This window comes from Scyliorhinus torazame, chromosome 10 (genome assembly GCF_047496885.1).
Source record: "Scyliorhinus torazame isolate Kashiwa2021f chromosome 10, sScyTor2.1, whole genome shotgun sequence".
In the NCBI taxonomy this organism is placed as follows: domain Eukaryota; kingdom Metazoa; phylum Chordata; class Chondrichthyes; order Carcharhiniformes; family Scyliorhinidae; genus Scyliorhinus; species Scyliorhinus torazame.
The window spans coordinates 111,271,494-111,292,812 of record NC_092716.1 but is presented as its reverse complement, the minus strand read 5'-3'; the positions used below and the strand labels follow the sequence as shown (position 1 = coordinate 111,292,812).

The 21,319-nt window shown below is 45.7% G+C and overlaps 1 protein-coding gene across 4 annotated transcripts in view; it reads left to right on the top strand.

The window, feature by feature from the left end:
* The window catches only part of fcsk (fucose kinase), a 497,568-nt gene that overhangs the window by 425,738 nt on the left and 50,511 nt on the right, over positions 1–21,319 (top strand). For all 4 annotated transcript variants that reach the window (XM_072518609.1, XM_072518607.1, XM_072518610.1 and 1 more), the window contains 4 exons: positions 10,068–10,187; positions 10,810–11,005; positions 11,868–11,995; positions 16,494–16,595. In XM_072518609.1, coding sequence (XP_072374710.1) covers positions 10,068–10,187; positions 10,810–11,005; positions 11,868–11,995; positions 16,494–16,595 — 546 coding nt within the window. The remainder of the gene's footprint in view (positions 1–10,067; positions 10,188–10,809; positions 11,006–11,867; positions 11,996–16,493; positions 16,596–21,319) is intronic.

The window sequence follows — 21,319 nt, the reverse complement described above, 5'->3', positions numbered from 1 at the left end:
TCCAGCTCACTGCAAACACAGACACACCCAATAGCACACTGGACTAAATCGCTGGCTTTTAAAGCAGACCAAGGCAGGCCAGTAGCACAGTTCAATTCCCGTACCAGCCTCCCAAACAGGCGCCGGAATGTGGCGACTAGGGGCTTTTCACAGTAACTTCATTGAAGCCTACTTGTGACAATAAGCGATTTTCATTTCATTTCATTTTTCATTTCATTTCATTTTTCAAAACTGAAACTAAAAACTTCAAAATGGCCGAGCTGAAGCCCAGCTCCACCCACACTCTGACATCACTATTTTCTTAAAGGTACATTGCTTAAACATCCATTTCTTAAAGGTACTCTCACATGACAGCTCCCCCCAAGAAAAAAAATAAACCATCATAATCAAGATGGTTTCATTTTTCACTTTTGCACCATCCACTAAGAAATGCACACAGTAAAAATACTTTCTTGTTTCACAAAAAACCCCACACACAATCAGGCATAATAATATAGTCCAGTTTTCCCGTTCTTCTTCCTCAAACCGAAATCCTTCCATTCATCACATTCGTGACAAAGCATCGGCTATCACCTTTTCCCGTCCTGCCACATGTACTATTTTTAAATGAAATGGCTGTAACAATAAACTCCGGCGAAACAGCCTTGCATTGTTATTCCGGAATCGCTCCAAAAACGTCAAAGCATTATGATCAGTATATATAATGGTGTCAGATGGATTGCTGGTCACATAAATGTGAAAATGTTGCAAAGCCAGCACCAAACTCTCCTTCTCAATCGTCGAATACTTTTTCTGGTGAGAATTCAATTTCTTTGAAAAATAACCAACAGGCCGCTCTAGCCCTTCGTCGTCGTCTTGTAGAAGCACCGCACCTACGCCCACATCACTCGCATCAACCGCCACTTTGAATGGTTTTGTGTAATTTGGGATGGCTAACACAGGAGCAATGGTTAACACAGCCTTCAGGCCGTCAAATGCCTGTTGACACTTCGCTGTCCACTGGAATTTGTTACGCTTCTTGAGCAACTCCGTCAGTGGAGCGACCACACTGCTAAAATTTGGCACAAATTTCCAGTAAAATCCACTCATACCAAGAAACCGCATTATCTCCCGTGGTGTCGAGGGTATTGGAAACTCCCCAATAACCTTTGTTTTCACATCCCAAGGGACCATTCGACCTGGCCGATTGTATGGCCAAGAAGGTGACTTGGCTTTTCCAAATTCACTTTTGGCTAGGTTTATCACCAAACCCGCCTCCTGAAATCAATCGAATAACTCCATCAGATGTTTCAAACGTTCTTTCCATGTCTGGCTGAAAATTACCAGATCGTCGATGTATACCGCTCAATTGAGTAATCCTGAAACAACTTTGTTAGTTAACCGTTGAAATGTGGCTGGGGCGTTTTTCATGCCAAATGGCATAACTTTGAATTGGTATATACTTCTCGAGTCACAAAAGCTGAAATCTCCTTCGCCCTTTCGGATAAAGGTACCTGCCAGTAACCTTTAAGTAAATCCACTTTGGAAATAAAAGCTGATTGTCCCACTTTCTCAATGCAATCCTCCAAACGTGGGATAGGATAAGAGTCCGATCTTGTAACTGCATTAACCTTTCTATAGTCCACACACAATCGTTGGGTACCGTCTGGTTTAGGTACCATCACTATGGGTGAGCTCCATTGGCTGCAACGCACTTCAATTATGCCATTCTTAAGCATACTCTCAATCTCTTTGTTAACCTGTGCCAATTTTAAAGGGTTGTCTGTATAGATGTTGTTTGATTGGAACAGCATTTCCCACATCTACATCATGTATTGCCATTTTAGTACGTCCCAGTTTATCGCTACAAACTTGCCCACGTGATATCAATAACTCTTTCAGGTCAGTTTGTTTTTCCTCTGGAAGGTAACTCGACAATTTATCCCACTTTTTAATAACATCCTCATTTTCCAATTTAATTTGACTTATGTCAAATTCACAGTCATCTGGATTTGGTTCGTCACTTTGAGTTAGAATCATTAAAGTCTTCTCCTTTTTCTCTCCTTCCCTTTCAAAGTACCTCATTGCAAACACAGACACACCCAAGCTCTTTTCCTCAAAACTGAAACTAAAAACTTCAAAATGGCTGAGCTGAAGCCCAGCTCCACCCACACTCTGACACTATTTTCTTAAAGGTACATTGCTTAAACATCCATTTCTTAAAGGTACACTCACATGACAATATCTTTGCTCTTTCATTTGTATAGGCATCACGGTATACTGGTGGCCTTTATCTGTTAGGGGTCGTTGCAGAGGAAATATTGATATACAACTAAATTATTCTGTATATCATCTCCAGTCTCCACCAAAACCCAGCACGGTAGAGAAATAAAAATGAGATATCTCCAGTTTTGGAAGGACCAACTTAATGCACTACCATCTCTACATCAATGAGCTTTACAAGAAGAGTATAGATTTAAGACCTAGTCAAGTCTTCATCTTACATATCCCCCACTCTTGCTTCTGGTATGTGTCTGTCCTCATTAAATAGCTATGTTAAAAAACTGTCAATGTGGAAATGGGCTAAGAAAATATCATGTTTCCTCACGTGTCAGGCTGGGATTTTAGTTAAGACTGAGCCTGTAGACACACTTCAGCCACTTGTCATGGGGAATCATTGGCTAAATCCATTTGTTTAAAAGAATAAGAGCATTAGGAACAGGATCAGGTCAATGAGTCCCTTGAGCCTTCTCCACCATTAGTTAGATTGTGGCTGATATGTACCTTAACTGCATTTAGCCACCTTAACTCCGATCCTTTAATATCCTTAATAATAAATATCTATCAATCTCCATCTGAAAAGCTACAATTGACTCCCAGCAATAACAGACGTTTGAGAGAGAGATTAGATCACTCCTCTCTGAAACAGCATAGCTCTAATGTTAAGATTATACCTCTTGTTGTGTATTCCCTCACCTCAGGACATCATTTATCTCTATCTACTTTGTTGAATCCTTTAGATGACTAGATTAGATGACTCCTCAATCTTCTAAACTCAGAGGACTGGAAACCAACTCTACGCAACCTGTCCTTATAATTTAACCCTATGAACCCCAGAATCATTTTGGTGAATCTCCATTGCAGCCGCATCAAGGTCACTATATCTTTTCTTCAGGTGCAGTACCGAGAACTGAATTCTGTAATCCAGGTGGGGCCTGATCATGGCTCTGTATGAAATAAATGGCTGCATTAACTTCACAGAAAGAAAGGAAGGCACAGTGGCACAATGGTTAGCACTGCTGCCTCACAGCGTCGAGGACCCGGGTTCAATCCCAGCCCTGGGTCACTGTCCGTGTGGATGACACAAAAATAGCTGGGAAAGCATGTGGAGAGGATACACAAAAAGTCTACAGAGGGGTACAGACCGGTTAAGTGAGTGGGCAAAAGCTTGGCAGATGCAATATAATGTAGGAAAATGTGAAGTTCTGCACTTTGGTCAGAAGAATAATGGAGCTGAATATTATTTCAATGGGGAAAAACTGGAGAAAACAGCACTGCAGTACAGAGGGATTTGGGGGTCCTCCTGCTTAAATCACAAAAATGAAATATTGGCCTTTATTTCAAAGAGAATGAAAAATGAAATGAAAATGAAAATCGCTTATTGTCGCAAGTAGGCTTCAAATTAAGTTAATGTGAAAAGCCCCTAGTCGCCACATTCCGGCGCCAGTTCGGGGAGGCTGGTACGGGAATTGAACCCGCGCTGCTGGCCTGGTTCTGCTTTACAAGCCAGTTGTTTAGCACATTGAGGAGTATAAAAATAACCAAGTCTAGGTAAAGTTATACAAGGCACTTGTTAGACCACACCTGGAATACAGTGAACAGTTTTGCTCCCCTTAAATAAGAAAAGATATACTTGGAGGCATGCAGAGAGGGTTCACCAGATTGATCCTAGGTATGGAGGGATTTTCTTATGAGGAGAGATTGAGTAGGTTGGGGCCTGTACTCTTTGGACTTTAGAAGAATGAGAGGAGACCTTATTGAGTCATATAGGATTCTCAGGTGACAAGGTTAATGCTGAGAGAATGTTTTCTCTTCTCTAGGACCAGAGGGCATGATCTCAGAGTAAGGAGTCAGCCATTTAAAACAGAGATGAGTGTCATGATATTCAAACACACACATCATGATAGACACACCAACAGACAAATCAGAACACACAACACCACAACCAATGACAGAAAGATATAAAAGCACAGACACGACCCCAGTGTGGTCAGTAAGAGCGGCAGAGGAGAACCAGGACACAGCTATTGCCGGGGACACTCAGGGAGACAGCACGTGCAGAGTGTCCAGTACGAACTGTATTATAAGAGTTATAATAAAATAGAGTTGTACCACATACAACTGTGTTGGCTCATCTGTGCACCAGAGCACCCAACACCACATGGTACAGGAGTGGATCGATACCTGCCGGCATACCTCAGTGTACACAGACAACCAGCAGTGCCCAGGCATAATGCAAGAGCTCCCGGTTCCGCAGGCGCTCCAGTGCGACGGCGACCTCCACGAAAACTGGCGGCGATTCCGGCAAATGTTCGAGTTGTTCCTGGCAGCAGCTGAACTCCAAGACCTGGATGATAAGGAAAAAATTGAATTTCTCCTCATCGTCGCCGGTGCAAGGGCAAGAGCAATGTTCAGAAGGTTCAGGTTCTTCAGGAGGCAGCAAAGGCACGATTACCAGGCAGTCATGGGCAAATTCGCCAAGTACTGTGAAGAATACGCAATCCAATGGGGACTTAAAGGTAAGAAAAGCTGCAGTACTCACCTCGTGGCTGGGATCCCGGAGCCCGAAATCCCGGGCCTGAGAAAAGGCTGGGTCGAGGTCGGCGGCCATCTTGCTAAAGGTATAACGCTAGCACAGTTGCGCGAGAAGTGCGCAGAACCGGAAGTTTCGTTTGCGCATGCGCAATATGGTGCGCATGCGCAGTTAAGAAAACGGCCATCGGTAAAGGAACAGCGATCTGAGCATGCGCAGTCGCTTCCTACGTGCTACATACCGAGCGTCAGGATGTCAGAGGCCCAAGACTGCACCAATTTAAAAGGGAAATGTCCCAAATCCAATTTAAAAGGGAAACGTCCCAAATCAAAAAAACAAAAATCTGTTAAAGCTGCAAAACAACCTTCCCTCACCTGGAATGACAGCGCAGTGCCGCAAATTGACCCAGGAGATGAATTTTACCTCCGAAGAACCCTCCGACAAGCAGTTACCTACGCACAAGCCGATGATTCCGACCTTGAATACTTCGATGACGATTTTTACAGTGTTTCCGGACCTCGCGAGCCCAATGATAGCTCCGTGGTCCTATATGACTATGACTCGGACGAACCTTTCGTGTTGCACATTGGCGGCCCCCATATTGAATCCGACGCAGATGCGGATTCATTTTTCGGATTTGAGGATCTTCAACCCAGCAGATATGACGTTCCAACTTATCAGTACCGGATGATGCTGCAGCCTGACATTACCAGACAGGGAGCGGTGCAAGCACACGGAGAGTGCCCTGCTGCCACACAGAGCGTGGTCCACGTCCCGCTCAACGTTCCCGACTCTATGAAAGAAGACATGCAAGACTCCAGAGTGCAGTCCTCGCATGAACCAGAAGTGACTCCAGTGTCACAAGCTTCCACAGCAAGCTCGTGGACAGCCTCCACGATAGAAGTAACGCAAGACTCCAGAGCGCAGTCCTTGCACGAACAAGAAGTGACTCCAGTGTCACAAGTCTCCACAGAGAGCTCGTGGACAGCCTCCACGATAGAAGCAACGCAAGACTCCAGAGCGCAGTCCTTGCACGAACAAGAAGTGACTCCAGTGTCACAAGCCTCCACAGAGAGCTCGTGGACGGACTCCACGATGGAAGGAACGCAAGACTCCAGAGCGCAGTCCTTGCAGGAACAAGACCATGAGGGTCTAGCAACCTCTCCTGACCAACCAGCGGCAGACGATGCAAGTCTGCCATGCTCCCGTGAACAGCAAGAAGGCTATAACAGCCTACCATGCTCCACTACACAGCAGCATGACCATGACGGTCTCTCATGCTACAATAAAGGGCACAGCGCTGAAGACTGTTCAAGCCCAACTGAAGACAAGCCAAAGGAATCGCCTCGTCCAAGCCCGAAGAAAAAAGGTTTATGCGCTGACCTTCAGGATCATTATAGCCGAACAGAGATTAATAATGCAGCACGGCCACAGAAGGATGCTGAGGATTTGCTAACAAAATTAATTGTATGTTTAACTTGCAAGGAGCAGACTGAGAATTGCCAGTGTTTTAGTACGGATCGAAAAAATGGACAAGACATTGATCCTCAGGTAATGGAAATAACACAACCTGACTCATATCTACAGCAGGGACAAATGTCTCCCTTCAACACAATGCCGCAAAATCCCAACTTCGGAGACCAGCAGTTAGTCAGTAATGACTCTTCAAACCTGGAGGGGAACATTAATTGCATTGAACCTATACACACTCCACTGATTATTGAGCAGAACATTGGAGCAAGAATCCTGAGGACACCGACATCGAGTAGCCAGATAACGAATTTAACACCCACAGCAGTTTCAAGTGAACCAAGTGTGCTTTCCACTAATGATGAAGATGCAGATAAGGTCGACCCGATTATCCATTGTACCACACTAACCCCAGTGATTAAGCAGTTATGTATGGGGAGTATAATGTGGGCAATTGAGAACAGTAAAAGAGAGACTGTGACCATGCCAGTCCCAGCAAAATCAGACCCAGAGACCATGAAGGCATGGTCTGAGAAGAAAAGTGAAACGGAATGTTCTTTGGAAAATGGTACAATGTCGATAGAAACAGTGGATACTATATTCGAGACCATACATATGGGAGAATTTGGGGGTAATAAACAAGGTTCTGCAATGTCTGGGGGAAGATTTAAAGTTCCAAAGAAGAAAAGCCCAAATGAAGGACAATGGCAAGACAATGACAGTCCACCGACATGGTGTGCACCACCAGATGAAAACTCTGACAATTTACCCAACCCTAGTGAACAGCAAGCTGCTAATGACGATCTATCCACGGGATGTGAGACGAGTGACGACAGCATCCCACTTCCCATGCAAAAGGTGCAAGGTGACAGACCTCGCCTAGTGCGTACCGAGGCACTCAACGATCACGGTGGGACCACTGACGGCTGCGGTGGCGGCGCACCGCCTCCACCCTCGATGGCTCGAGCCTCTCCACTGGTTGGTGCATTCCTGCATGTTCCGACTCCAGAAGTGCAGCTTCAGGGAACCTCGGCTGCCTCCAGTGAACCTGTTGGGACTCCGGACGGGGGGCATCGACGGAAGGCAGACCGGACTCCAGATGGGGAGCAGCCAAGCGCCGACTCTGATCTGCGCACGCCAGACCTTGCTCCGGACGGGCGGTGTCGCGACCTCGGTGATGGCACGCTCAGGGTGACGGCAGATGCCACGGCGACAGGGAATGGATCGCGTGGCAGTCCCACTGGGTCGGCAGTGGCAACCAGCACCGGCGGTCCAAGATGGACACACCAACTCGCGCCATCGCCAGACGTTGATGCGAGCAACAATTCTCTATCCAAGGCGACATGCTTCGACGTTTCTCTGCGGAGTCGCCCTTCCGGCACAGCAGGTGGCCGGAACCAGCGTACACGGTCTTGGCCAACTTCCACATCTGGCACAGTCATCGCCTTGCATGATATTAGTGATGGTGCTACTTCGATGGCAACGATCCATCGGCTACAAGATGCCGTCCACCACAAACATAAAAAGAAAACAGACTCCACCTTGTTCCTGGCATGCAGGGCGGATGGATTGGTGCGTAGGCGCAATCAGCGGGCTTTGTGCCGCCTTCCACGCTCGCAACTGCACCGTACGCACACGCCGGATCCTCCACTGGTTCCCAAGGATGACTTCGTGGAGATGCCACGGATCATGCCCCTTCCATCGCCACCAGAACCAAACCACAGCCAGGGCACCACTAACAAAGATGTTGAATGTTATATTTGTAAGAATGAAAAAAACCAAGCACTGCATGAAGTACAACAAATGGTAAAGTAGAGACTTCGGCAACAGCATCACCCACAACAGTCCAAGGTGAACCAGTGTGACCCCAAATCTCCACAGCTGAACCGGCTTGAGGACCAGCCCATTCTTGAGGCGGTCACCCATTAGACTGGACTTATAACGCTGTTAATACGTTCAAAAAGTCAAACACTTCTGTATTATAACCTGTTGTTGTTTATTGTTCCAGATATCGTCTGACCGGACCAATGTTCAAGTTTTTTTTTTCTCTCCCATCCAAGTTTTGTTATGGTACAACCTTGTTAGTGTGACGCACCCGACATCGCCCCATGTAAATAGTTACGTCATAAACACACGCTGTACACAACACAAACGCACACTCTTAGATGCACTCATGACACAATTATATTTATAACCACGTAGGCACTTGTCTTTGTAAAAAGGGGGGATGTCATGATATTCAAACACACACATCATGATAGACACACCAACAGACAAATCAGAACACACAACACCACAATCAATGACAGAAAGATATAAAAGCACAGACACGACCCCGGTGTGGTCAGTAAGAGCGGCAGAGGAGAACCAGGACACAGCTATTGCCGGGGACACTCAGGGAGACAGCACGTGCAGAGTGTCCAGTACGAACTGTATTATAAGAGTTATAATAAAATAGAGTTGTACCACATACAACTGTGTTGGCTCATCTGTGCACCAGAGCACCCAACACCACAATGAGGAGGAATTACTTCTCTGAGGGTGGTGAATCTGTATAATGATTTACCGCAGAGGACTGTGGAGGCTGGGTTGTTAAGTATGTTCAAGGTTGCGATAGACAGATTTTTAATCAGTAAAGGAATCAAGGGTTATGGCGGGAAAGTGGAGTTGAGGATTATCATATCAGATCAGGCATGGCAGAGCAGACTCAATGGGCCGAATGGCCTACTTCTCCTAAGTCTTATGTATAACAAATAAATGTCCTATTTTGCACCTTAATGTTAAAGTATAATACAATGCAAGTAAGGGAGAGCTATTAGATAGTTAGGGATTTAATTATTTAAATATATATATTTAAGATTCTCTTTTTGGTAAGACAATGATGTTGACAGTGACAGTTGACATGATGTTGCACACCATTGGGATTAGTAATGGGAAAAATCAGCATGGCATTTGCTCTGATTAGTATCCATGGTCTTTGCTGAAGAGAGGACGTGTGAATATCAAAAAACCAATATTGGATGTGCCCAAAGTAATTTTTAAGATAAATTGATGCAACCTGAAGCACTTGGATTCTGTACCTACTGGGAACAAAGCTCATTATAGCTCTGCTTATTTTGACAGTTCAGCGAAATACAAGTATGCACAATATGTTTACACCCTTAGTGGAAGTGTGTGGTGTGTTTCCTTCTGTTTTCTAACAGCATACTCCTGTTTCCACTGGTGGGAGAATCCAAAACATGGGGTCATTTAGGAGTGAAATTAAGAAATACTTTTATAAGTAGTACAGGGTCGTCGTGGGTATCTGGAATCAACCCACTAAAAGGCTGTGGCAGGTGGGGGCTAACTGAAACTTGCAAGACTGAGACTGAAGCATTCTCCTTGTTCTGATGGAGGCAGACCAGTGCACCATCAATAAATATACTATTCAGGGACATTTGCCCACTTGCATTGCATTTTATAGCTTGGAAATGTCTTCCTCACAATCTGTTCCCAAGTTTGAGCCAGAGATGAAGCAGCATTTATGTATTCTGTTGCCTACCTTTTACTCTGGTAAGTAAAGTAAAGTCGCCATAGACCCAGGTGACTATAGGCCGCCTTCCCCCTTGAGACACTTGGGACCAGCAGGAAGAGCAACCAGTGGCTAAGGAACCAGACATTAGAATGAGTAAAGGCCTCATCAGGAGAATGAAGGGAATCTGCCCCCACATTTAAATCATTCATAAATTGCTCAGATTGTGAGATGCTGCAATTTAGAAAAAAATAAAGTCTCATCTCCGTCAATGGTTGCTTCATGTTCCTCCAGGTGTCGGGTATAGTGTTCTTCTCATGGGAGACTGCTGAGAAACTCCTGGCTACACATGTCACCCCTCCTCTGGACTCTTGCACCTACATGGGTTTGGATTCGGGAACTCGCCCCGTTCAGGTACTGTTAACACCCTGGGACCCTAGTGAGTCTTTTTTCAACACAGGAGCTGGAGCAGTTCAAGATTAAAACCCACCACCATCTTCTCAGGGCATCAGGAAATGGACAATACATGCTGGCATTGCCAATGTTACCCACATCCTACAAACAACTAAATGAGAAGAGTGCCTTTCAGCCACATTTGGCACTGTGAAAGTGTTGACTCACCAAGCTAGAATACACGAGGTGAACTGAACTTGTATCTCATCTGAAAGTCGGCACCTTTGATAATGCAGCACTCCCTCAGACTGCGCTGGAGAGCCCGCCTAGATTACATGCTTGAGTCTCTGAAGTGGAATTTGGTCCCTCAGCCTCAGACGTGTGAGTGCTGCCCACTGAGACATAGCTGAGATTGCTGCAGGGAGTTAACAGTGCGGTGTTGCAGGGTCTAGACTCAGTTGAAGAATGGACACTATGACAGAGGATGACCAGGAGGTTTGTATCCCAACATGACTCTGCGCTTTGAGGAGAGGAAATGTCAGACATATCGGGCCATGGCATAAAATGTGAAAGGGTTTTTGTTGCAAGCACAGCTATGGATTGTACCTCTATTGCTTGTATATACAATCCTTCTTCCCAACAGCTGTCCATTTTCTTTGACATCTTGCTGTGCATGGCACGCCACACTCGTGAAGACGTCTTTGTAAATAGAGCAAGTAGAGTTCTGCAGAGCCACGACATTACTAAGCCCACCAGAGCTGACAGCAGTGACATGGCCGTCATGAGGAGTGCCAGAGCTGTGCTGTGGCAGGAGCTCCGAGGGATTCCCATCTCTGTGGGTGAGTAACACTTATACTCGTACCTCTTGTGTTTGAATTTGACTGTATAATTGCTCCACTACAGTTTGACTTTTCAGGTATTGCTTCTCCATAGCTACATACGAAAATACAAAAATATCTCTATGGTTCAACTCCACTCTGGGTCTTTCCGGATCTGTATGGTTTAACTCAACCCTGGGTCTGTCCTTGTCTGTGAGGTTCAACTTAACCCCGGATCTCTCCTGGTCTTTTTGGTTCAGCTCAACCCTGGATCTCCCCTGGTCTGTATGGTTCAACTCAACCTTGTATCTCTCCTGGCCTGTACGGCTCAGCTCAACATTGAATCTCTCCTGGCCTGTATGGTTCAACTCCATTCTGGGTCTCTCCTAGGCTGTATAGTTCGGCTCCACTTTGGGCTTCCCCTAGTCTGTATGGTTCAGCTCCACTTTGGGTCTTTCCTCGTCTGTACGGTTCAGCTCCACTCTGGGCTTTCCCTAGCCTGTGTGGTTCAACTCCACTCTGGACACCTCCTAGACTGTATAGCTCAGCTCCACTCTGGGCTTCTCCTAGTCTGTATGGTTCAGCTCCACTTTGGGTCTTTTCTCGTCTGTGCGGTTCAGCTCCACTCTGGGCTTTCCCTAGCCTGTATGGTTCAGCTCCACTCTGGACTCCTCCTAGTCTGTATGGTTCAGCTCCACTCTGGGCTTCCCTTAGTGTATATAGTTCAGCTCCACTCTGGACCTCTCCTTGTCTGTATGGCTCAGCTCTACATTTACTCAAGCCTTCTTGAATAGAACTTGAACTTGGTGCTTTCTGATTCAAGAGGCAAGGGTTCAACCAACTGAGCTAAAGCTGACATGGTAATGTTTGTTGTACTTTGCAGCCTACGTAGCTGATGGTTGCTATGACTACATGACCTTGTCGGCAGATGATCACATACGGAACCTGACACGGAGGGGAAGCGTGTCGAGCTGTTTAATGGCCCGTCACATTGTTCATTCTGAGCTGACTGTACGTAACACCTGCCTTTATACTACAGAACCTGACAACTACATATCCTTCCCTCCTTCCAATTAACCCTTTGGCAGCAGCGCAGGTATCTTCTAATAGAGTAAATTGTCCAACCACACAACCCAATGATCCTTCTTCCCCTTCACAGGTTAGTGAGTAGCTTTCCATGTGTGGTACTGGGCTACAGGAAGAGGAGTAGGCCTTTCGGTCAAATCATGGCTGATGTAAATCAATTCCATTTACTCTCTCCTTCCCCCATTTTGATCCATATCCCTTAATACCTTGAACCAACACAAATCTGTTCACCTTAATTATGAAAATTCAAATTGACCTAGAATCCACAATTTCACCATTTCATTTCCCTTTGTGTGAAAATGCGTTTTTGGCGGCATGGTGCCACAGTGGTTAGCACTGCTGTCTCACAGCGCCAGGGACCCAGGTTCAATTCCTGCCTTGGGTCACTATCTGTGTGGAGTTTATACCTTCTCCCTGTGTCTGCATGGGTTTCCTCTGGATGCTCCGGTCTCCTCCAACAATCCAACGTTGTGCAGGTTAGGTGAATTGGCCAGGCTAAATTGCCCCTTAGTGTCCAAAGAAAACCGATTAGGTGGGGTTACTGGGTTACAGGAATGAGGCGGGGGTGTGGGCCTAGGTAGGGTGCTCTTTCAGAGGATCGGTGCAGATTTGATGGGCCAAATGGCCTCCTTCTGCACTGTAGGGATTCTATGAATACAAACCAAGCTTCTGTAACCTGTCTTCAAGTCTCAGTAGCATTCTGATGAATTGAGGTTCTGATCCCTCAAAGGCCAATATATCTATATTTATTATGAAATATTGTGCCACAACTCAATGCATTACTCCGACAGAAGGTCTGACCAAGGATCCAATAAAGCATCATTCCACCCCCTTTCAACATTCCACTAAATCTTTACTTGTATCTGTGCATTAACTTTTATTCATTAATCTTTGTAGCCCCCTAAATAGCTTTACTCCTCCACAGCTCCTAGTCTCTCAGTATTAAGAAAATATTTTGATTTGCCATTTTTGGATTCAAAGTGATCACACCCTTTCCCGCATTGATCCCTATCTGCCACAGTTTTGCCCACTCACTTAATCTTGCCTTTGTCCCATTGTAACTTCCTGTTCCTGTCTGCATCACCAACTGTGCCTCCTAATTTTGTGTCATCTGTGATCTTGGATATATAGCTCTATTCCTTGATCTAAGTCATTAATGTATCTAGTGAAAAACTGAGACCCCATTGCAGAGGAGCACCGCCACATTCCACCAGCCAGACAAACTCCCTATATCCTTCTGTTTCCTATCTCTCCGCCAATTACCATCCGAGTCATCAGGTAACTTTCAATTTTATGCACTTTCATTTTTGATCAATAATCTCTTGTACATAACCTTATTGATTGTTTTCCATAAGCCTCTGTCCACCATGTTTATGGCCTTTTCAAATAATTCAACAAGGTTAATTAGAAGCAATCTTCACAAAGCCATGGTGACTCTCTTTAATCAATTGCTGATGCCGAGAATGTTTGCCAAGCCAGGAGACCTTTAAAATGGTGGATGGGACCCAATTCCAAGATTCCTGCACAATTTCTGTTTTTCCTTTTGCTGGCGCAGAGTTAGCGTGCGGATAGCAAGCCCACATGCAGCACTCATGCCCTTTCCAGCTCCGTTACGGAGGTGAACATTTCAACCCCCCCCCCCCCTTCCCCCACAAACCAATTTTGATGGAGTCGAGCACCTCAAAAGAGTCATGAACCAGGGGGGTGCAGTAGTCCCGAGCGGGGAACCACAAAAATCAGCCATTCAAAATTCACTTTGACATACATTGTCCCTCTTATCTTGTATGGGAGATATGAGGGGGCATGGAGGAGACATGTGGTGTGGAGTGGGATGAGGGCTTGAGGGCCTGATAGTCTTGATTACAGTTGGGCTGACATCCCAGCAAACTGAAGCAGACCATCCAGCCTTACCATCTGCCTGACTCTGTTGCCACTGGAAGTGGACTGACTCCATCCAGCTCCCATGTTCCAGGAAATAAAATATGGCAGGTGGATTCATGCGGTCTGGAACATTCCTGAGTCACGCTTCCCCTCTCTTTCACAAATATCCAACCCTCCCGTTTCCTTCGCAAAATTCAAGTCTCGACATCATGGTCCGTTCCAGTAATTCCCCCACAACTGATGTTAAACAGATATGTCTGTGATTTTCTTGTTTCTCTCTCACTCTCTTAATGAATGGAGGAGCATTTAGGACCGGATTTTGGCTTCTGAGGTGAGTGACACGAATCAGGAAATTTCCTCACTTGCCCTACCCCCGGCATGGTAAAATGTGCCCAGAATTGTGAGATTTTAGGTCCTGGGGCTGGAGTTGGGAGGAGGTGCGAAATGCAGTTGTGTCCACTAAACCAAGAAGCAGGATCGAAGGCCTGCCTATGTTCTCTGGACATTAGCGCTCTAGTCTTCACCCTCCACCCACCATTCACACCTTCCATGCACTACACCCACCCCTAATGGTCCTTCATAACCCCCATTCTAACTCAGTGCCAACTCATCCAGTATCCACCTTGTGCAGACCTTAGGAGCCATGTAAGGATGTAGCCATGTTAAAAAAAAAGAAATAAACTTCTAAAAATCAAATGCATACCAAAGAGACTTGATGGTGGAAAAAGATTCCCATTCACGAAAGCATCAAAGCTTTTACCTCTCAATTGTTTAATTCTTACCTCTTTTCATACCCCTGATCCTTTAATAGCTTTTTAAGCTATCAATCAAACTGTGAACTCAGAACCCCATGCTGACATAATTGTACCTTTTGAAACTCAGCCAAGCATTCATAATGAATAGTTTTAAGAAAATTTGATAAAGGAGGAAGAGTTTATTGATAATTACCACAGTATAAAGAGCGAGTGCTATATATATTGTGTGAGTGCTTTATAAGTTTTATTGAATCATAAAATGGTTAGAGCACAAATGGAGGCCATTTAGCCTGCTGTGTCCACGTGGCTCTCTGCAAGAGCAACCCAGCTAGACCCACTCCCCTGCCCTTACCCCGCAGACCTGCAAATTTTCCCTTTCGAATGCTTATCCAATTCCCTTTTCAAAACCACAACTGAATCATCCATCACCATACTCGAAGGCACCATGTTCCAGATATTAACTAAGTGAAGTACTATTCCGTCTTCTCCATGCGTGATGTGAATCTATTGGATATCTTTTCCACTTTAGCTTTTTTATTGATATACCAGCTTGTCAATCAAGGTACTCCAGCAATATTTTTTGAACAATCACTTACAGCTGCATCCAGCATTTTTCATTCAACAAGCATGGGATTTTTTTTTTTAAACTTCAGATTATGACAGTTAAACAAACCTGATCCACCTTTCAAGAGCATTTCTGACTGCTCGCTCAGCTTGTGACTCCCGCGTTTGTGGGTTGAGGCCCATACAAAAGCCAAAATAGGGTTTATTTGAATGCAGCACTGGAAGCCCTGCTGATCCCGGTCTCCCTCCTGTTTGATTAATGCTCCGGCCCCTTTCCCTTATCAACAAAAATAGGATCTGTTGGAAATGGGGACAAAACATCCGCATCTGGGTCCCGTGCCCATTTTTAAGTCTGCAGACCCTTTCCAATTCTGTGAAAATCTGACGCTTAGAGAGTACAAGAGCCCAAAATGTTACTGTCAGTCTGTTTGTGCTGTGCCATCCATGACATAAAGCATAGACTGAGCACCTCTGATAGTGTGGTCTGACAGGAAGCCTAAAGTGATCAATCTCACAATCATCTCTTGCTCCCAATGGGGACAAGTCCCACATCAGTATTGTTATTTCAGACAGATGGCAAAATCTGATTTATTCCTCAAATTGAAATTAAGTAGCCAAAAAATTGAGCACTTCTTGTTTTAATTTTTGTATCAGCTTCAAAATCCAAATCCAAAACCTCCCCTCCGTTTGGGTTGGAGGCTGCTGACCTCAGGGACAGGATCTCATGGGCACAGTTTCACTCTCTCTTCTGGTCACCAGAAAGGAGGGAGAAACCGTGGAGACCAGGCTATTCCACATTCAGATAGCAGCAAATAGTCTCCCCCCCACCCCACTTCCCCATTGTTGGCCTGATGCTGCAGCACAGCTGGTGGCTGTGCCATCATCTTTCAAAACCCTAAACTCAGGAATTCTCTCAAAACCTCTTCACTTCTCTCTTCCCCTCGAAGACGTTCCCTTTAAATCACCTCTTCTACTTTTGGTCATTTGACTTAATATCTCCACCTGTGGATTACACTATTGTGAAGTGCCTTGGGATGCTTCACTCCATTATTAAAGGCACTGTATAAATGCAAATTTTTATTGTTGATGATGCTGATTGTGCGTCTAAAATTTAAGCTGTATTTGGGATTCATTGTATGCTTTAAAGCTGGCATGTTCAATTTGATGCAAAAAAAATATAAGAAATTTATGACCTTGCATGATCTCTTTGGTTTTTGTTTAAGCATCACGATATGTTGAACGAGGACTGTTCTGTGATCAATAGCCTGCTGGATGGGGAGATACGAATCGAGCCAAATAGTGTTGTCCAACACTGCCACCTACAGGTAAAACTCTGGCTGTGACTGAGTGGCTTCACTTGGCCATCAGAGAAACATGTTCCTCTTATAACTCACCATTGATTTCACTCTGTATTTACTCACAAATATTTAAATATACAATATAAAATAGGAGCAGTAGACCATTCGGCCCCTCGAGTCTGCTCCGTTATTTGATTAGCTCATGGCTCATCTGTTTGTGTTTCAATTTCCACATTCCCAATTACTCCCTTGCCGAGCAACCATCTATCTACCTCTGCCTTAAAAATATTCAATGACCCTGTCTCCACTTCCTTCTGAGGCAGAGTTCCAATGTTACATAACCCTCTGAGAGAACAAAATGTCCTCATCTCTGTCCTAAAAGGGTGACCCCTAATTTTAAAACAATGCCCCCGACTTCTAGACTCCTGCACAAGAGGAAACATCCTCCCACGTCCACCTTGTCAATACCATTCAGGATCTTAGCAATCTCCTTATGTCATCTTCACAACATACTTTCCTACCTATCTTTGTGCAATCTGAAAATTTGGCTATCATGCCTTTGTCCCCCACATCTAAGTCATTGATATAATTTGTAAAAGGTTGAGGCCCTATCACAGACTCTATTTGTCACATCCAGCCAATCAGAAAAATACCCATTTATTCATACTCTGTTTTCTGCCAACCAACCAATCTTCAATCCAGGCTAATGTGTTATCCTCTACACTATGAGCTTTTATTTTCCACAATAACCTTTGATGTAGCGTCATATCAATTGCTGTCTGGAAATCCAGGTACAGCACATCTACAGGCTCCCCTTTAGCCACAGCTCATGTTACTCCTTCAACGAACTCCAATAAATTGGTTAAACATGATTTATTTCACAAAACCGTGCTGACTCCTCCCAGTTACCTTGAATTTCTCTAAGTGCCGAGCTATTACCTCCTTAATGATCGATTCTAACACCTTCCCCAGGATAGACTTCAAGCTAACTGGCCTATAATTTCCTGTTTTCTGCCTCTCTCCTTTCTTAAATAGAAGGTTATATTTGCTACTTTCCAGTCTGATGGAACCTTTCCAAAATCTGGTGAATTTTGAAAAACCAACACAACACATCTATTACCTCATTAGTCACCTCTTTTGAAACCCTAGGGTGAAATCCATCAGGACCTGGAGACTTTTCAGCCCATAGCTCCATCAGTACAGCTTCCTTAGCGATTGTAATTGCACCAGGTTCCCTCTCCCTTCCACCTCTTGATTTACAGCTATAACTGGAATGATTTTGTATCCTCTATAGTGAAGGCTGAAGTAAAGTATTTGTTAATTTATTCTGCCATTTCTTCATTATATATTATTAAAGAACAAAGGAAACGTACAGCATGGGAAAGGCCCTTCGGCCCTCCAAGCCTGCGCCAACCATGCTGCCCATCTAACCTATAAGCTTCTATACTTCCGGGGTCCGTATCCCTCTATTCTCATTCTACTCGTGTATTTGTCAAGACGCCCCTTAAACATCACTATCGTACCTGCTTCCACCATCTCCTCGGGCAGCGAGTTCCAGTCACCCACTACCATCTGTGAAAAAAACTTCCCTCGCACATCTCCTCTAAACTTTGCCCCTTCCACCTTAAACCTATGTTCCCTAGTGATTGACGTTTTCGCCCTGGGAAATAGTTTCTGACTATCCACTCTTCCATGTCCCTCATAATTTTGTAGACTCCTCATTGTCACTCCTCAGAGGACCAACACTCACTTTGCGTACTCTTTGTCTTTTTAAATATACCTGTAGAAACCCTTGCTATCCATTTTTACATTTCTAGCTAGCTTTCACTCATACTCTATTTTCTTTCTCCTGATTAATCTTTTAGTCATTCTCTGCCATTCTTTATATTCTCACCAATTATCTGACCTATCACTCATCTTTGGCAGTTATGTGCTTTTTCCTTAAGTTTGAAGCTTTCCTTAACGTCTTTAGTTAACCACAGATGGTGGCTAATCCCTCTAGATTTTTTTTAATAGCATGCATATACTTAATCTAAAATATTCCTTAAGTTTCTGCCAATGATCTATCCCTTAGCCTAGTATCCCAGTTCACTTCAGATAGCTCAGCTTTCATGACCATATAGTTGCCTTTATTTAAGTTTAAAATACTAGTCTTAGACCTACTCTTCTCCCTTTCGAACTAGATGTATGGATTTAAATAACATGGAATTTACAACATAGCAACAGGCCATTTGGCCTAACATGTTTCTGCTCCACACAAAGCTCCTTTTAAGTTAATTTGTGGCGGTTTTTTCGGCGAGTTGCCCACCGCTATTCAATGATACTTAGTCACTTTTTTGGGGCCTTGGGGAGTTTCTCACTGGTTTAGCCCACACGTAGAGGTCGATTCTCTGGCATCGTTGCGTTCTCACTCGAGCGAAACAAGGCTGGTGAATAGCGGGAGAGGCAGAAATCTAGAGCCACGCCAGGCGCCAAAAAGTTTGCCATGCAACCGGCCTGCTCCCGTTGGGGAAATCGGGATCTCGCTATAGCGTGGCGAGAAACCAGTTATCTCCACTTAAGCCCTATTTCTATACAATTAATGGGAGCCACATCTTATCCAATGGCTTCCCGTCATTCACCGGCCTCCCCAGCAAGTGGTCACGCTGGCGCCGATTAGTACTCCTTTTGAAAAACGTGAACCTGGCGGAAGGGCTTCTTTGGGGAGCCGAGGAGAGGAGTAGCCATCTTTGCTCACAGACAACTCCGGCCTCTTCGAGGACCACCGCAGGATGGGCTGTTGACTCTTGAGGGATAAGGGATACCCGCTGAGGACCTGGCTAATGACGCCAATACGGAGGCCGGTGACCGATGTGGAGATACGATACACCAACCCCATGTGGCCACCCGGGCTTTTGTTGAGCGGTACATCGGAATGCCAAAAATGCGGTTTCGATGCCTAGACTGCTCTGGTGATGCACTGCAGAGGGTCGCCTGCTTTGTGGTGGTCTGCTGTGCCCTCCACAACCTGGCACAGCAGTGGGGAGATGTGGTGGAGGGGGAGGAATATGCGGCCACCTCCAAGGAAGTGCTGGACCAGGAGGAGCTGGGAAGGGCCCACAGGGCCAGCCAGATGATGGAGAGCAGGCGGCAGCTGCAAGCCCAGAGAACCCGGGAGAGTAGTAAGGGCGTGGAATGCCCTGCCTGCAACAGTAGTGGATTCGCCAACACTAAGGGCATTCAAATGGTCATTGGATAAACATATGGATGATAAGGGAATAGTGTAGATGGGCTTTAGATTGGTTTCACAGGTCGGTGCAACATCGAGGGCCGAAGGGCCTGTACTGCGCTGTAATGTTCTATGTTCTATGCTCCTCGCCCGCTTTTCATTGGATGTGGCTTCATCCGCCATACCCCCCCCGGCCCTGTTTCACCCTCCCAGGCTCTGTGTAACATCACTCCAGAGTGATGGGGCTGTGTCAGCACTGTCAACTATTGAGAAGCCGCTGTGAGCTGATCGCTGGTGCTCCTCAATCTATGCCATAATCTGATTCCTGCCTGCTTGCTGAGTGCTCGCTCACACCCATCACCTGCAATTGCTGTGGGGCTGGTTTAGCACAGTGGGATAAACAGCTGACTTGTAATACAGAACAAGGCCAGCAGCACGGGTTCAATTCCCGTACCGGCCTCCCCGAACAGGCGCCGGAATGTGGCGACTAGGGGCTTTTTACAGTAACTTCATTGAAGCCTACTTGTGACAATAAGTGATTATTATTATTATTATTATTATTATTATAATTATGCTGCTGAAGTGGTGCACCGGGCTCTTCACTGCTGTCGCCACCCTCGCAGTGTTGGCCTCACATTGCCGGCGTCATAACCTATGGCCATAGCTGGAACTCCTCCAATTGACTATAGGCCTGCTGGAGTGTTGCTGACAGCCCCATCTGAATCTCACGATCTCACCCTAGCTGGACATCGGTGGACCAGGGCACGGTATGGTGCTGGGTGGGGTAGGCCAAGGGGCCGATACCAACCCACCTGTGCTGCCTGGTGGAGGTTGTTGATCTTCTTACAGCACTGGGTTCCAGTCTTCCTGGTGACACCCCCTGTGCTGATGGCCGCTGCCACATCCTCCAGGTGACACTGGCTGCCCTGTGGCTGACCCACCAAGCCCATCGGGGAAATAGGGAAGCCCATCAGGACTCGACCACGTCCAGAAATCTGGCCCAGGTTGACATCCTCGAATCATGGGGCTGGTCTCCTCGGTGGCATGGCTGCGAGCTGTGTGGGGTTTGCTCTGCAGGACGGTTTAAGTGCAGCTCCCCCTTATTAGCGAGGAGCTGGCGGGCGCAGTCGCAGCGAATCAGCCGACGGTCCATCATTTGCAGCGTGAAGCCCGTGTGGCCTCGTTAAATGGGCCAGTTAATGTTTGACACTGGTGACGGCCTCGCTATGTCGAGCGTCGGGAACCTCGCGGCAGTTCCCAGTCACTACCGCACTTAGAAACCTTTCCATTAATTCGCACCCTTAAGGTCAATAACAAGGGGGCATAATTTTAAGGTGATGGGCAAGAGGTTTAGAGGGGATTTCTTTTCCACCCAGCAGGTGGTGGGAGTCTGGAAAGCACTGCCTGGGAGGGTAGTCGAGGCGGGTAACCTCAACTATTTAAAAAGTACCTGGATGAGTGCTTAAAATGCCACAACATTGAAGGCTATGGCCCAAGTGCTGGAAAGTGAGATTTAGTGTGGTTTTGTCAGTGGAGGCTCGAT